This window comes from Aplysia californica, unplaced genomic scaffold (assembly GCF_000002075.1).
Source record: "Aplysia californica isolate F4 #8 unplaced genomic scaffold, AplCal3.0 scaffold00299, whole genome shotgun sequence".
Taxonomy (NCBI): Eukaryota; Metazoa; Mollusca; class Gastropoda; order Aplysiida; family Aplysiidae; genus Aplysia; species Aplysia californica.
In genome coordinates this window covers 182,883-201,434 of record NW_004797569.1, presented here as the reverse complement: position 1 = coordinate 201,434, position 18,552 = coordinate 182,883, and the positions used below count along the sequence as shown (strand labels likewise).

General features: G+C 40.6%; 2 protein-coding genes across 2 annotated transcripts in view; one reads left to right on the top strand and one right to left on the bottom strand.

The window, feature by feature from the left end:
• The window catches only part of LOC101849854 (neprilysin-4), a gene marked incomplete at its 5' end in the record, with an annotated part of 34,377 nt that extends 32,649 nt beyond the window's left edge, over window positions 1-1,728 (top strand). Inside the window, 1 exon segment of the mRNA XM_013084510.2 lies at window positions 1,476-1,728. Within this exon segment, the coding sequence (XP_012939964.1) occupies window positions 1,476-1,575 (100 nt within the window).
• Window positions 1,729-9,856: 8,128 nt separating this feature from the next.
• The window catches only part of LOC101846007, a gene marked incomplete in the record, with an annotated part of 62,964 nt that continues 54,268 nt past the window's right edge, over window positions 9,857-18,552 (bottom strand). Inside the window, 2 exon segments of the mRNA XM_005101785.3 lie at window positions 9,857-11,875; window positions 15,447-15,497. Coding sequence (XP_005101842.2) covers window positions 15,481-15,497 — 17 coding nt within the window.

The window sequence follows — 18,552 nt, the reverse complement described above, 5'->3', positions numbered from 1 at the left end:
CACACACACACACACACACACACACACACACACACACACACACACACACACGCATTAAATAAGTGCACAAAACATACAAATATAAATATAAGCAATACAGAACAATTTACAACCATGCCATTGCCAGTCGCCACTGTACAGCGCCCTGTATTTTGAGCTTGGGTTGTCGTGTCTTGCTCAAGGACACACCCCAGTGACCACCCATCTAAACCCCATGTTGTTACATGTATTTAGTCATTGTGAAGTTACTCGAGTTGACCTAAGGATAGAACTACGTCCTAACAGTCGAACTACTTCCTGTCCTGTGAGTAAACATTAAACACAACCTATCTGTTGAAACTCACTCTTCTGACTCTCCATTGATTAAATTAAGTTGACTGAACATCACACGAATAACGTGTCATTGACACTTGCTAGACATTACTTGAATCTGAACTCACTGCTCACTTAGCCACAGAAGCTAAAGAGTAAAAGTCAAACCTGCAAGCTGCACTTACCTACTATAAGTGGAACGGAAGCTTTTCAAAATAAAGCCCAACGTGTGGCAAACTCTTTTCTGCTAGAATTTTTCATAGTCATCATTATCATCCGGTGCCTTGCCGACTGGCGAGGGCGATCATGGACTTCCACTTCACTTTGTCTTGTGTTGCAGCAATGGTGTCTGTTGTTCTTGCTGCTCCCAGCCATGCTGTCATCTTGTCCAGTATCTTTTCCATCTGTCTGCCTCTGCCTCTCTTTCCATCAAACTTGCCTATTGTTACAATATTCTCCAATGCTTCTTTCCGCATTGTGTGTCCGAAGAAATTTGCCTGTCGCTTTTGTATATTCATCATAAGCTGTCTGCTGCAATTTGCTTCAACCAAGACTTCTTTGTTTGTTTTTCTAGCTGTCCATGGGATACGTAGATTGCGTCTTATGAACCACAACTCTGTCGCCACAGTTGTTCTATCCAGCTGTTTATTGATTGTCCATGCTTCGCACCCGTATAATAGGATTAGCTCGATGTAACTTTTCAGTACTCTTTTTCTCGTTTCCAGTGACAGATAGATGTTTGTGAGTAAATGATCACAGTCACAGAAGCCACAAGTTGCCTTAACCCAAAATAATTTCTTCTGTTTCTCTTAAGAATATTATTTTGCTCTGCTGATACATTAGTCATCGTCATATTGTTTTATCATTATTATTATCTTTATCCTTAATATTATTATTATTATTATTATTACTATTATTATTATTATTATTTTTATTTATTCATTTATTTTTTTATCTTAAATTATTTTTATTATTATTTTCTATCACTACCACTGTTACTATTACTATTATCATTATTATGATTATTATTATTAGTATTAGTAGTAGTAGAAGTAGTAGTAGTGGTGGTGGTAGTACTAATAGTAGTAGTAGTAGTCATAGTAGTTGAAATTACTGTTATAATTGTTATCTTTATTATCATTATTATTTATATCTTCCCCCAGGGTAATCGGCTCTGTCCAGAACTCTGAAGATTTTGCCAAGGCTTTCAACTGCCCTAAAGGGTCGCCTATGAACCCTGAGAAGAAGTGCAATGTCTGGTGATGACAGCTTCTGTTCTAGGAAACATAATATTGCTGTGTTTCTGCTTGCAGGGGTGAACAAAGGAGGAGTCTACTGATAAAACGGGCGTAGTCACAAACTGGAAATTGTGAGGGTGTCAATTTTAAAAGCTTGTAGACTCATAATTTCATTTGTTTGGCTGACGGTTTATTTTATATGTTTGTTGGATGGGAAATCTAACAACAATAATCAACCAAAAGCTGAACAGAAATACAGTTATGAGTCAACAAGTGTTCAAAATTGATACCCTTATGATTTTAAGTTCGTGACTATGCCCGTATTTTCAGTGGACTCCTCAAAAGCAACTTCCCCCCAACAACTGGCACTTTTAGGGTCAACGCAACCAACTGTGTGGCATTGTGGTGAAATCAGGGCTCGTCAAATAATGAAATCAAAGACACCGACGCTTTCCCACCGCCGTTGGGCAATTTTTATCATATTTCAAATATTATTATTTTTCCCTGTGGTTCTTCACCCTTTATTTCCATCTACGAGCACATTTCTGTATGATTTTGACGGAAATATGTTGATGAAAGGTACAAAAATGTCAATTTCCAGTTTCCAAGGACGCTCAAATTTGGAAGTCATCAAACTTTGTCAACCATTTTCTTGCTAATTTTACCAATGACGCCAAACAACCCACCCTCCTTCATGGCAAATATCTTGACTTCTATTCAAGTGGATGAGTATTTTTTCAAAAATGAAAGGGAGACAAATAAAGAAGGTAGTAGATGATATTGTAACTCTATATATATGCCCCAAAACTGACGAGCGCCTGATTCCACCTCGGCGCGACACAATAACCAACAAGCGTGTAAGGCCAAAAATCTACTAAGCCCAGTTTGAAGACAACAAAGTGATGGACAAAATGCAGCGTGCCAAGGTTACTATTAATGAGACAAAGAGTTGACGGATGGGCCTTTTATACCAAGTCCAACTTGCAGACGTTGTTTGGAGACAGCCGGGTTTGATTATCACATGCAGCATTCTGTCCGTCAGGATGGCCGGTCCAAGACAGGAAATGAGTCATCGCTGCAGCCAGGACAGGAAAAATCAAAGTCTAAAATGTCAAAAATTGCGTCAATTCGCATTTTAAAGAAGATTAGATTTGAGCTCAGCGTACCCGAACCCCCCCCCCCCTCCCCCGAGTGTGAAAGATTTGCGATTTATGAGCATGTGTGTGTTAAATAGTCAAATGTTGATGGATCCATTCGAAATTACTCTTTGAACTTTTGAGTATCATGTCGCAAGTGGGTCATTTAGTGATGATATTCACATTTGTTTAACTATCTCTGTAAAAGATGAATCAACACTGATCGGTGTCTACTGCACCATCTTTTTTGCAAATACAACAGCAGTGCCAATAGTTGCTTCTTTGACAGCACCATTGTATCGCATGAGGTCAATCCCCGAAGACGACGGAATGGCAGGTGCAGTATAGTTATACTTTTGCATCCTTCAACCGCTTTCAATTTGCAGACAGCAGGCAGATGGAGCTCATATATTGTTAGCCAGAGGGTTATCCTGTCTGGGACTGTCTGATGTACTAGGATCTAACCTGTCCTGTCCCCGTCGTTTTAAGCAAAAAAATTCTGAAATTATGCAAACTGAACCCAAAAAATGTGAAATTATGCGATTCTTTTTTTTAAAAACAAAGAATGATAAAGGAAAATAATCAGATATTATGCCAAAAGTGATCAAATTTTGCTAAATTATGCGGGGTGCATAAAATCACGGGGACAGAACCTGTCAAACACGCCCCTGGGGATTTTACCCTTTGGCTGCTTCGTGTAAGGGCTGGGGATTTTGTTATTGTTTTTTTAAAAAGTGTTTTATGGCGATCGCAACTGCATAAGGTTATATGAGCCCACGGGACACATTAAATATTTTCAGTTGGTAGGAAATTTTGTGGGGGTTTTAGAGTGTGCACGTTCTTATACCGAGTGCAAAAGTCACAAGTCATCTTTATCTGTATTTTATCTATTTCTCTTAAGAATATTATTATCCTCTGCAGTTGCATTGGCTATCATCAGAGATTGATGGACGAACTATCGTTACATGTATTATCATTATTATACTGAGTGCACAGTACCAATCGAATTCATTTATTGATCGAGTTGGGGCTAGTCTGATTTTATTCCAAGAAGTGGCAAAAGATACCATTTTTGCACAATTCAACTGATTTCGAAAAAATCTGATCGTGACCTTGAAAGCCAAACGCCTTTGTTTTTCAAAGTTTGGAGTCGAATCGGTCGCGCTGTGCCAACATTGTAGCATTTTCCTTCCATGGATGAAAACCTGGCTGGCCTTCACTCGGGTCAAATGAATTTGATTTGCAGTGTGCATTGGGTACATTGTACTAAATCGTTGGTTTTGTGTCATTTCTTCTGGCTGACTTGGCAAGATTTGATAAAACAAGGAAAGAATGAAAGATGAAAGAAATGAGCAAGAATGTTTACCCAGCAAACGGAACCCAGTTTTGTGTGCTGTAAGAGTAGATGCGCCTCATGCAATGAACCATGACTACATTGTCAAAAGGTCACGATCTTTGAGCTTGTGGGTAAGTGGTGTCTTCAGAGTCACTGGGGGTTACTTTTACACTGAACGCCATCCCATCAAGTTAATTAAAGTGGACCAAATGAAGCCACTTGAAAATATATTTCTCCATGTAATACTGTATCATAATAAAAACGTTCACTTGTGTTTTTTCCTCTAGATACCTGTTATAATAAATGTTCCTAGAATTAGAAGATGTTAATGACCTGAATCTGCAGTTTTAGCCAACAGGCTCCACATTATCATATATCTCCACACAATTGTAATTCACAAAAGAAAGAAATGACTTGCTATGCTATGATTTAATTGGGCTTGTGATCACAGCTAACCTATCTAGCACATAGTTTCCCCGTAGGAATGCTCCGTTCATGTCCAACCATTTCCATTGATACTTATAAGTCATCTCTGTGGTTCTTGGCCACCAGCGACCATATTCATGACCTAAATCTAATTTGCAGCACGACACTTAAGATTTGTGTGTGTTTTTGTGTGTGTGTGTGTGTGTGTGTGTGTGTGTGTGTGTGTGTGTGTGTGTGTGAAAGTAGGCCTAGTGTGTGTGTGTTTGTCAAAGTAGGCCTACGCTATTTACAGAATGCCCACCCTCTTTTCATCATCAGGAAATTACTGAACTCTCTGCTAATGATGCCCCAAGACAAAAGGAATTTTAAATTTAATTTACAGCCAATACGTTAAGGGTGCTCTGAGCTAAAACCAAAAGGATCATGACTTACCATCTTTAGGCGCTAACACCGGCGCAATGCCCGAGGATTTGCAGTTAGAATGTAGGCTATAGAATGTTTTACAGGGTAGAATTTAAAGGATGTTTTACAGGTTAGAAGAGTGTAAGCCTGTATAACTTTATAGTGTCTTTATAGTGCAGTATTATTGACCTCAAATTACATCCAGAGTGGCAGTTGTTGGGCACCTTGACTTCTTCGTTATATCTGAACTCAAAGCAACATCTTAACACGAGTTATTTATTACATTTACATGCATTATAATGTATTTCACTAGAACTTGTCCATGGTATTTTTTCCCCTTTTTTTCCCCTGTTATTGTTGCCTGTTGTTTTAATTTGATTCTCTGTGCTGAACAATGAAGGTCGTTTGAGAAGCATGACCAATGGGTTAACGTCCATTTCTTGTTTGATGTTGATGAAGACTCCCTAGCTAGGGTTCAAACCCCTGTCTCCGGCTTTGGGACTAAAAGTTACACTAACATCTGTTGAACTAACATCTTTCAAAAAGGCAAGATGTTAGTTCAAATGTTCGTGTGACTTTTTTAAAGAGAGTTTTTTCAATTTCATAATGTTGTCTGTTGAAACTGTCTTTTGGGTGTGGCCTGTGCTGACACTGACAGTGACAGTGTGTAGTGGGGAGGAGTCTCTATTGATAGTGTGTAGTGGGGTGGAATCTTAATTGATAGTGTGTAGTGGGGTGGAGCCTCCATTGATAGTGTGTAGAGGGGTGGAGTCTCCATTGATAGTGTGTAAAGGGGTGGAGCCTCCATTGATAGTGTGTAGTGGGGTGGAGCCTCCATTGATAGTGTGTAGTGGGGTGGAGCCTCCATTGATAGTGTGTAGTGTAGTGGGGTGGAGCCTCCATTGAGAGTGTGAAGTGTAGTGGGGTGGAGCCTCCATTGATAGTTTGTAGTGGGGTGGAGTCTCCATTAAGAATGTGAAGTGTAGTGGGGTGGAGCCTCCATTGATAGTGTGTAGTGGGGTGGAGCCTCCATTGATAGTGTGTAGTGGGGTGGAGCCTCCATTGATAGTTTGTAGTGTAGAGGGGTGGAGCCTCCATTGATAGTTTGTAGTGGGGTGGAGTCTCCATTGAGAGTGTGAAGTGTAGTGGGGTGGAGCCTCCATTGATAGTGTGTAGTGGGGTGGAGCCTCCATTGATAGTGTGTAGTGTAGTGGGGTGGAGCCTCCATTGATAGTGTGTAGTGGGGTGGAGCCTCCATTGATAGTGTGTAGTGGGGTGGAGCCTCCATTGATAGTGTGTAGTGTAGTGGGGTGGAGCCTCCATTGATAGTGTGTAGTGGGGTGGAGCCGCTGCAAGCAGACTATCTTCTTTGATGCAGTGGTCAGGCGCTTTGCTTTGTTTTCACACACAGAATGCAAAGCGTTTAGAGTTAGAACTTGCTGTTTTTGTTTGTTTTGGTAAGTGTTTTACGACGCTCGCAACTGCATTGGGTCATATGAGAGCGCGGGACACTTGAAGTATTTTCAGTTGGGTTGGAATCAATTTTGAATTTTTGCCCTGGTGGTGGCCGATGCCAATTCTTATAGTTTTTAGGACCACCATGGGATCTTTAACGTGCGCAACTTGCACATGGGACCTCCAATATTTTTTCTCCCATATCCGAGAAGGCTAGGTGTTCGACCTTACCTACCCTAAGATTAGGAGTGTGGCTGAAAGATAGCAGTACGATTAAGGAGCCAGGAGTGGCAGTAGAAAGAGTCAGGAGCCCAAAGGGATGGGAAAGGGGGGGGGAGGAGTCAAAAAATGGAGAGGAAAGCAGATCACAGAACATGATTAGTATTGATTAGAGAACAGGAAAGGAGGTGACCGGTGATAGGAGAACCTTTTTCCAGAGAAGAAAATTTTCTGTTGCTGTGAGGTTTCGAACCCCGGACCTATTGCCTTAGAGGTGAACATCGTACCTCTAGACCACAAGAGCCTCCTGCTTGCTGTGGAGCAGGGAATGTGCTGTACAAATGCTATTCTTCTTCTTCTTATTATTATCAATATACATTATTTTTGTTATTCGCGACCTCAGTGCTTTTTTGTCCTATCTCCATTTTTTATAACAGTGAAAACAGTTCATAACAAAAAGTGAGCTTAAGAAGAAGTCACATTTTTAATGTAAAAAAAAAATGGAGATAGGACAAGAAAGCACTGAGGTTTTTGTAATGTTAAAAAAGTTGTTATTTATTATTATTATTATTATTAGAAGTATTATCATTATTATGTAATGCAAATTCAGATGGCTGGGGTACCTTCGCTGCATGGCACATGTAAGAACAAGACACACCCCCCCCCTTCTTTGGAAAGCGAGAGAATGGAAGGAGTGCTAACCTCCATGAAAGTGCACTGATGTTCGTAAGGTGTGTTTGTACATTATATATACCTACACCACCTAGATCAGCTTTAGAACTTGAGAAAAAACGACCATTTTCACTTTTTTAAAATGCAGATAATTAGACCCCCACCAACAGAATTTAGGTCATTTAGGAGGCGGGCTTTGACTCTGCCTGTCGGGTCAACCCGGGCTGAGAGGGAATCAATGTCCCAAAAAGAATGACAGAGATCATATACGATAACATTTCTCCCCACATGAGAATCAAAACTGGAGTCTCCTGCGTGCCACGGCAAAACGCCTAACCACTACAGCACAGATGCCAGAGACCATCGGCTGTTAGCTTTAGTAAGGTTTTTAGTTAAGTTTTAGTAGAGGTTTTATGGCGTTCGAAACTGCATATAAAGTCATATGAGCACCAAGGGGTGGATGTCAACAGAGAAGTCCTTACAGGGAATCAGACTTACTCTGCTCACCTCTCTAGCTTCAACAGCACAAAGTCTGCTTCGACTATCAAGGCACCCCGGAAATAGTTGGTCACAAGAGTGTGAGTGTGACAAACATACAAAAGAAGTAGAGAAAAAATGACAATAGTAAGGATTAGGAAAGAAAAAGCAGCAGTTCCCTGTTGTAGATCAGGCACAGTTATGAGCATGACATTGATGAATCAGCCCATTTATAATTCTACTGTGCATGAACGAGAAATGTCCCCCCTTTGGGAATGGCCTAAAGACACTACAGTCAGTGGCACTGCCCTAATGGGTAGTAAGGTTTTACAGCACTCGCAACTGCATAAGGTCATATGAGCGCCAAGGGCTGGATGTCAACAGAGAAGTCCAAAAGGGGAATCAGGCTTACTCTGCTCACCTCTCTTGCCTCAACAGCACAAAGTCTGTTTCGAATACCAAATAGCAGTTCACAAGAGAGTGACAAACATACAAAAGAAGTAGAGGAAAAATGACGATAGTAAGGATTAGGAAAGAAAAAGCAGCAGTTCCCCCATTGCTGTTCCGGCACAGTATGAGCATGACATTGATTAATCAGCCCATTTAATAATAATAATAATAAATATAGCATTTGTATAGCGCATATCCCCGCTCAACAGCAGGCTCTACGCGCTTTACACTATATTATTACCCCAGCAGACCATAGAACACTCCGAAACATTCTCAGCTTCCCGGGAAGCATACAGTGCATGCAGCTGATTAAGCGCTCAAACACTAACAAACTGACAAGATCTTTCACTCTCTATAGCCGGGTACCCATTCCCACCTGGGTGAAGTGAGGAAAATTTGTGCAAAGTGCCTTTCCCAAGGACACAACGTCCGGCCCCTGACGGGATTCAAACTCACGACCTTACGGTTGCGAGTCTGAGAGCCTAACCACTAGGCCACCAAATTTACAATTCTACTGTCCAAAAGAACATTTTAAATATCCCCCTTTCTAAAGGCAGCTTCAGTCAGTCAGTTGTAGCACTGCCCCGGGGCAAAGGGGGGGGGGGGGGGGGGGAGTGCCAGAGACCATCATCAAGGGGCAGAACAAGTTGACCAACACAGCCCACACAGCACCACCTGCAGCTGCGGAACATTGCCCGCACGGATGCTGCCGCAATAGACCATGGTACTGTTTTTTTTTATAATGCGAGCGAAAAAGTATTTTGAAGAGATACAGGTCTATCAAGTCATGCCCTTTCCGCACTCATTTTCAGAAAATATACATGTCTAGTGAGCAAACAAAATGAACTCATAAGTCTTGTGGAGAATAAAATTTGATTTATTAGTAAAAATTCTATAAATGAATATATATATACATATATAAAATTTTTTATGTTCCCAAAACCACATCATACTCTGTAAGAAAAAGAATAATTTCACAAGTTCACTGAAGCAGTTTGCTTCGACATCTACATCACAGACACTGAAAGCAACATGGCTAAAACTAAACATGGAATGTTTCACTTTATATTAAATACAGCCGGGCACAGATAATGCGAACATGGAAAACCCAAAATCACAGATGGCTCCTACAATTTGCTGTTCCCCAGTGAAAGCTCTTTATTTCTTTCATTATAATTATACTGTTTACCGGAATTATGGACGAGTCGAACACATGTGTCAGTCCTGACTGTACTTCACAACTTTGTATAGGATAAATACCATTACTGTTATAAAAAAAAGAGTATATATTAATATATTTTTACATGCAAATTAATCATTGCATGTGCAGGGATAATTCAACTTAAAAATGTCTGATTTGAGTCATTCTGTACGTGTGCAGGTGGGAAGTCTTGTTATACTATCGTATCCATATGACGTGGGGAACTCTGTACCACCACTTAACCCTATCCGTACGTTGTGTTTTACTATTGTAACCCTACGACGTGGGGAACTCTGTGCCACTACTTTCCAAAGAAGAAATTTACTCGTTAATCCAATCCGTACGCTTTGCATAGCAGTCTGTCAAAATGATTTTTTGAGAAATACTGAAAGTTTCGAAGAGATCTTCGTAATAGAAGTATTCTAAAATGTGAAGAATACAACCCTGGGGGTACAAAATGACCCCAAGGCGTACAGATAGGGTTAACAAGCAAAACTTTCCACCACAATCAAGATGAAACCTTACAGTGCTCTCCATATTGACATCACATATTAAGACTTGTAGGCATTCATTGGATGTGGGTTGTAGTACATAGAGAACTATGAGAACATACAGAATAAAATTCCAAACAAACTACACTTTTTGCACCAACATTTCATTAAAAAATGTCAGAGAGGAAACACAATTAACTCCTAAGTCACTCAAGGGAAATGTACAAAATACAAATGAATTTACAATAAAATGTTCCTAAAAAATTTATGGCTCTCTTTAAAAACAAGAAAACTTGCTCAAGTGTAAACATAGTTTCGTTGTAGCATTTTGTTTTGACATCACTGACACAGACTGTAAAATTGCTAAAGGAAGGAATGCTTCACTTAATATTAAATAAATACTTCACAACTTTGCATAGAGGACGAAAGAAAATTTACAGCAGCTCAAAAAGACATATCACAACAACACAAGAAAAGTCTCGTAAAATTTTGTAATAATAAGTATCAATATCTGGCAATGACCAATGCATCAGCAGAGGAGAATATTTCTCTAGCAAAATAGCAGAATTAAAAATTAACATGGCCTCTGGCTTCTGGTATGGCCACTGAGATCAGTTTTGGCAGAGAAAAGTTTGATAAAGCATCGTACAAGACCAAAATGTCACAATTGTTGCAAGCAAAGAAAGAGAGTTTGAATTTCTTGGCTCACCGCGGACAGTGAAGTAGTACAGAGAAAAGTTTTTCCTGCTGCATCCGCAAGATATCACTATGTAAAATTAAAGATTTTGTGCAAAGCTCAGATTTAAGTACAATACGGTGGAGATGGATCAGTCACAGGATGAGAAAGCCAACAGTCAGCATCACAAGGCAAGCCCTAGGCTGGAATCCGCAAGACAAAAGAAAGCAAGGCCAACCAAAGAACAAATGGCCTTGAGAGGGGCAGAGGACAAAGGGAAATTGAGGCATACTTGGGGACAACTGGGGAAACTGGCTCAGGATCGGGATTTGATGAGAGCTTTCGTCGGCCGCCTGTGTCCCAGCCTGAACAAGTCAGAAATTGAGCTTCCCATTCACTGGCGTCGTGAAAGACGACTGCAGTCCAGCACACACACATAACAAACAGATTTTCAGGTTCCAAATTTTTTTCCTACATTGTATGTTCTTTTCACTTAAAACACGGACATGGCGGAATTTGTATGTAACAAAAATATTTCCATACCCTGCTGATTTGGCTATGTGTGCGCTAGACTCTGTGAGAATGTTGAACAATACTTTCGGCAAACTTGTCAGTGAACACTACCACTGAGTACAATTTACATGATAAGTACAAACATTGTAAAAAATAGATCACCTTACGCGGGAGGCACAGGAAGAGCTGCCATCTTTGATACAGGTCTAAAACAGCACAAAATGGAAAAGCATTAATTATGAATTAACCAGGTCAGTCTTTAACTTTAACCAGTTTTGAAGGAATATAACAACATGAGGTGTGATCTGAGGCAGAAGCTGACATGAACTCTACGGTGCGACTGCTATCTGTGCAAGTCGTCTACTGCTCTTAAAAATGCTCGGTGGGGAACGTCACGTCAACACATTACGGACTTTATGAATCTCGCTGACCTCGACATAAGAGTTCCTGCATTAGAACCCATTTTTGTGTCGCTTAACAATTGAGTTCCTAGACAAAGACCACTTTACTATTGTTGGTCTGGGTAATAAGTAAGTTATAACATCACTGACTGTCCGTGGGAAGACTAATCTGCTGATGGCGATGGCACATTTATTAAAAAACATACAGAAAATAGATCCTACAGATTATCACACTGTCTCAATAGCACTTGCAGTTGCAGTGTAATTCAAAATCTTCAACAATCATAAAAAGAACAAAAAGAAAAAAAAAATCCTTGAATCCTTCCCCTCCGCACCCTCCCAGACAAGCCACACCGTCTGGCTCAGCATGGGAACCTCGGTCCTCGCTCCAATCCTTACACACCACACACAACGTCCGTGTTTCCACTTGCTGGCTCGCTCATTGTCATATCAACCTCAGTGTGGTGTTGCTGGAAAAATAAAATAATGATCTGTAACGGTGGAAATGAGTAAATTCAATTTCATGTGAGTAATGGTGTACCTCCCACGAAATTGAAGATGAATTTCACTTCACTTTTTATTGTTCAAATTTGTCCATCAAAGGAAACTGTTAACCAACCCCCCCCCCCACCCCCCCCCTTGAATAAGGCCAGTGATGGAGATATGCAATAACGTTTGACCCATGAGAAGAGGTGTGTGTACAATGTGAACTGTGTAAATTCAATTTCATGTGAATAATGGTGTACCTCCCACGAAATTGAAAAGGAATTTCACTTCATTTTTTAGTGTTCAAATTTGTCCATCAAAGGAAACTGTTAACCAACCGCCCCCCTGAATAAGGCCAGTGATGGAGATATGCTATAACGTCTGACCCATGAGAAGAGGTGTGTGTACAATGTGAACTGTTTATCATGGAAACTTTATGTAAGCGCAATCTAAAATGTTGTTGCTATGGGTGTGGCTTATGACATGATTTACACTATTGTCACAGAAGTTTCTTCAGTAAAATGTACGTTTTACAAATCAGCGCTTACTTACTTTCAAAGCTCTCCGGCAGAATAAAAATGTCAATGACCAGTTCAAACTGACTGAGCATTTAGTGTCCTGCACTACTGTACACTGTGAGCTTTCCAAATTTTGCTTGCTCTTTTTTTTTAGCGCTTTGACCATTTTGTTTTTTGAGAGAACTTTGAATTTGAGATTTGCATCCTCATAGATGTATACTAATCCATGTATTTTAACTCCACTACGTGTGATTCAGAAAAAGAGTGTAAAAAACATCACCTGCGTGTTATACATACATGGGTCACACTGCGTACATTTTACCAGCACACATACACACAGATGTGTAGGGAATACAATTTCTTTTTCTCAGTTCGGACACATCCCTTTTAACATTAAATTCCACGAGCAACTATAAAATCACCAAAATTGTAAATTCAACTCACGCACCAAAAAACCCAACAACATGCCATTGAGACCTGTCTCCTGTTGCTTGGGTGAAATAAAAAAAGTCAATACGTCTGCACGTAATGACAAAATATCTTCCATAAAAACAAATCGACGCAAGATTTCTATCGAGTTCGCACGCAACTGATCACTGGAAAGTTGTCAACTATTTCTTAGTTGACCCGCCATAACACATGAGATTTCTATTTTTAGAGCTGTGATCCCTCAGTGGATACTATACCTCACTTTTCTGGTTAACAAACTGATTACTGTTCCTTGACTTACCATGCAGGCTAACAAACTGATTACTGTTCCTTGACTTACCATGCAGGCTAACAAACTGATTACTGTTCCTTGACTTACCATGCAGGCCAACAAACTGATTACTGTTCCTTGACTTACCATGAGGCTAACAAACTGATTACTGTTCCTTGACTTGCCATGAGGCTAACAAACTGATTACCCTTCCTTGACTTACCATGCAGACTCACAAACTGATTACCCTTCCTTGACTTACCATGCAGGCTCAGGCAAACTGTCACAGTAAGACAATCACACACAATTCACTTTTGATCCACCTCTCAGTAACAATAATGTCTTTCCAATTCACAACCCTGAGAAAGTGCACTGAGCTTCTTTTTTTTGGAAATGCGTTATATAAATGTTATATATCATTATTACTATTACGAGGGACGTGCAGAAATGAACTGGGTTAGGATATTCCCAATTTTACACCACAGTGAGTTGATGTGTTAAATACTGAACTGGAAAGAGCCCTCAGCTTCCATCTTGCCGTTGTACACAACAATCTACAACGCTTGTAAAACATCTCATCCAGTTCTTTCCCTGCCACTTTACACAGCCACATTTTGTATCAAACATCCCACACCCTTTTGAAGCTTCAACATGTCTTCCAAGATTGAAAATTACACTGACAGTGAAATTTGGTCAGTTATTCGTTTTCTGACAGCAAAGATCATGAAGCCTAGTGACATCAGATTTCTGAAGTTGTGGTGAAAATGCAATGGGTGAAAGCATGGTGCGGGGCGTCCATCTTAGGTCCGTGATGATTTGATGAACAAAGTTGATATAAAAAGGTAAAGGAAGACCGGCGTTTTACCCTTTCCTCATTCTCTTCAAACTTTTCTGAGATTTCAAGGCCGCTTCTGCGTGAAATGTCACTGACCATTTGGGTTATCGAAAGGTGTGCTCACGCTGGGTACCTAAGCAGCTGACACAAGAGCATAAAGATCAATGGGCTGCCAGCGCATTGACATTCCTGACACGTTACAATGACGAAGGAGATGGCTTTCCTACTCGTACTATTGTGACGAGGGATGAAACCGAGGCCTCCGTTATTAAACCTGATTGCCCCACTCCACGCCCGAGTCAAAGCAGCAGTCGATGCGGATTTGCTCCAGCCAAAAAAGTTCAAGCAGGCCGTGTCAGGAAAAAAAGTCATGTGTACAGTTTTTTGGGACAGGCAAGGAGTTCTTCTAGTAGAAGTTTTGGGAAATGAGATGACAATTAACTCTGATGTGTACTGCAACACACTTAAAAAACTGGGTAGAGCGATTCAAAACAAAAGACGCGGAATGCTTAGCCACGGCGTTGTTCTGCTTTACGACAATGAAAATCCTCACAAGTCTGCACAGACCCAAAAGCTGATCGCCTCCTTCTGATGGGAACAGTTGAAGCACCCATTGTACAGCTCAGACCTGGCTCCAAGTAACTTTCATCTGTTCCTGCATCTGAAAAAGTTTTTGGACAGGCAGGACTTTGACTCAGACACTGATCTCACAAGAGAGACAGGACATTGGCTGACAACGCAGGCGGCAGCTTTCTACAGTGAGGGCATTCAGACGCGCATCCCACGCTACGACAAATGCCTCAACAGTTCTGGTGACTACGAGGAGAAGTAGTCATATATATGAGGTATTAAAAAATAAATCGTTTTGATTGGGAAAATTATCTCTATAATTATTTTTAAACGGTACTTACTTTCTGGACGTCCCTCGTATTATAAATAAGACTCCAAAACTATCTGATCTTTGGTTCTGTGCTGTCTCAACACATGACTTTTCGCTTCCAAACATGTATACACATCTGAACCAAAGCAAAAAGCCTCTCTTCTCACCTGAAAACCTCCTCTGGTAAGTACGTTACTACACTTACAACTTACAGTCAGCTCACTTCTGAAATATTTATGGGCCACAAATAATGGACTTATATTCATTTTAAAAAGTTGCCAATCTCGCAATGAAATCATGTTGTCCTTGTTTTGCATACCATTACCATTATCAGATACCCTCCGTTTTGAAAATCAATTCCAGTTTTTCAGTCTACGGGACAAAACCTTATTCTAAGAACCCAAAATTCAAAGCAACATTATGTCCAAAACACTAAATGTGTATTTTCTCCAACTTCTATAGGCAGCAGGGGTTTGGTAAAACACTGTAAGTAAGTAGGGTTCTGAATACAGTCTAACCATGGGTCTAAAATTTCTATCCAAACGATGAATATTTTCCAAAGCTTTGGACAAAAAAACAACAACAACTACACAACATCAGCAAAAGTGCACACACAACTCACGATGTTCCTTTCTTCCTTAGGGTCATAGCAGTTGTCAGTTAGCAGCTGTCTCTGTGGTCACATAAAAAAACACTTTATGTACAGAAACAACAATTACAGCAATCTGAACATTGACAACACAATAAAGATATCCCCCCCCCAACCCTCTCCCCATCACCCTGCCTACAATATTGCCTGAACTGTGTCAATGGGGAGGTACCAGTCAAACATCTGACACCGACAATGCAATAGCCCAGTTTGCCGTTGGCAGCGGAGGAAAAAAAACGTTTTTCGTCAAAATCAGTACAAGTACCACAGTCATTCTCTTCAGGGTCGAAATCTTCTCTCAAAACGACTCCTAAATTTTCTAAGGTCAACACCAAAACATTCAATGTAGCAACATGAACAATAAAAACACAAGAAACACCAATTTCCAAACACCTTTCAAACTACAGCAAAAGAGTTGGAACTTTCCCCGATCTTTAATCGAGTTGGCCGATCTGTTTTCTACCACAGCACTTGATTTGGTCACCCGTATATATTCATTAAATCCTAGCTGTGAACCACTGTACATATCTACTGATTGACCCAACTTGTTCAACAATGTCTACAATGTTGAAGATAACATCTTGTAAAACTTTACAAACTTTTTCCCACTCACTTTTTGAACATTTGACTGTGTGGTATAATCTTTCTGCATGAGTTCACCAAAGTCAAATTTTATTGCTATTCTGTATTACGATAAGTTGTCACAGAGCATGTAACAGACAGCACAATTATATATCGCTAGCCGTGTGATTCAACTGCATAAGTGACAAAATTTCCGAAAATCACTTTAAAAAATCCTTTTATGCAGTACAGCCTTATGATACACCTTATGTTAAAATGCCGAGTTTCAAATATTACTGCAAAGTGTTTCAATCCTTCAGTAAATCAATCGCCTACATCACACCAGTCCCAATTTCCACGTGATTCAACCGCTAAAGTGCAAGTTTTGCAGCCCGGTGGCGAATGGGCGGTTGAATCACGCAGATTCAGCAGCTTGTTGAGGTTTTTACCTGTCGCATAGGTGGCGTGACCCACACAACTGTGGCCTTTGTCAAAACTGACAGGAGGGTAACACCAAAATAACCTTTGCTAACTTCGACTAAGATCGAACCCTATCGATAGCCACAAGATTTTGTGAAGGCAGTTTGCGTAAGGCATCAAAGAATAGGTTAATACTGACTCGACCAAGTCGCTAAATTGTGGCTAAAGCTACTGACGAATGATTTTTTAAAAAGCAAATGATTGACAGCTAAGGGGCGCTTATTTCACATTCGGTACAACTAGTGGAATTTATTTTTATCGCGACGTTTCGCGTTACTTAATTAACTTTAAGTGTGCGCCCCTTGCTGAGTCAGTCATGTACCATTCTTGAATAATTGATTAGTTAATCCGTGCCGGGTATTAATACTTAATTTGTCACTCAAAAAAAAAATGCACAAGCCTGTGTCATCTCGATTGTTTACCAAAAACTTGTGTTGCTGTGCAGAGCCTAGCAAACAGCAACTTTTGATTCCACAGACCAGCGCACAATTCATTACGTAGATCAATGTCAAGACTACCTTATCATTGTAATAATGATCAGTTGCCGAGGGGAAAAAAAGACTGTGACATGTTTGTATCTCTGCGACATTCAACGCCTGGACCGCCAGTGCCCCCCCCCCCCCCCCCGACACACACACACAGCCACATGTGTGCAGGCCGCCCATACGACCCCGACATCCGCTAGAGTAGACATGTGCCCGTGCCAACAATGCATGTGTTGGTATGGAAAGAAGGCCGCTGATTGGTCCCATGCAATCGGCTATGTGAAGAATGGTTCACAATGCAGGGGCAATGGATGGTTTCTGGGAATGGAGAAAGTTCGTTCTGGGAGGAAAATGAGCGAAGCCACGTCTGCGGGGGCTGTTCACCCTGGAAGCGACCTCGTTGAATCCGAGCTCGTTGATTTAAGTGCTCGTTGAATCCGGGTTATTTTTATTGATTTTAAAGAAGAAAAAAAAAAGGGGAATCTATCTCATCTCGTTGAAACCGAGCTAGTTGAATCCGAGTTCCTCTGTAAAACAAAATTGTTGAACACAAATTTGAAATACCTTGAAAAGGAACAAATGCAAATGGAAGTGGACAGCACACACAGGGTAATCGAAAGGTCCCTGAAAACTGGTATGGTCTATGTGCTCTTGGATAATCTTGAACGCTTTTAAGAAAGGAAGACAAGATCCCCCCACCTCCCCTCCTCCACCCAACCTTTAATGTTCGATTTCTGGACCATTCAGACCTGGCTGAAAAAACAAACGACCGACCCCGTTGTCACAAACGTACGTTGCCTTTGATACACACAGAACAAAAACATCCATTAGAAATTGAACGTTAAGATGAATGGTCCTTTTTACCTACTCAATGAGGCCAAAAACAGTCCTGCCCCAGAAGAACCAATCAAATAACAGAAATAATTACTCTTAACTTAACAATTACTCTTAAAACTATAATAATTTCCCTTTGTCGATAACTCAAATGCCCAAGCGACCATTGGCGCTCGTTGAGAGGCGTTGATTAATGTGATTCAAACGCTTAGACGCCGTCATACTGTCACTTAGATGGTGCATAAGGTCATATGAGCGCCAAGGGGTGGAAGTCAACAGAGAAATCCTTACAGGGAATCAGACTTACTCTGCTCACCTCTCTTGCTTCAACAGCTCAAAGTCTGCTTCTACTATCAAGGCACCCCGGAAATAGCAGGTCACAAGAGTGTGACAAACATACAAAAGAAGTAGAGGAAAATGACGATAGTAAGGATTAGGAAAGAAAAAGCGGCAGTTTCCTGTTGTAGCTTAGGCACAGTCATGAGCATGACATTGTTCAAGCAGCCCATTTACAATTCTACTGTGCATTAGAACGAGAAATGTCCCCCCTTTGGTAGTAGTAGTAGTATAAGGTTTTACGGCGCTCGCAACTGCTAAGGTCATATGAGCGCGCGAAACACAAGTTGTTCACCTCTGCGAAAGTTCACTTCACGACTGGTAACTAATTTACTTTAAAATGCTAAAAAGTTAAAATATTCAAATTCGGTGTAAATACATTT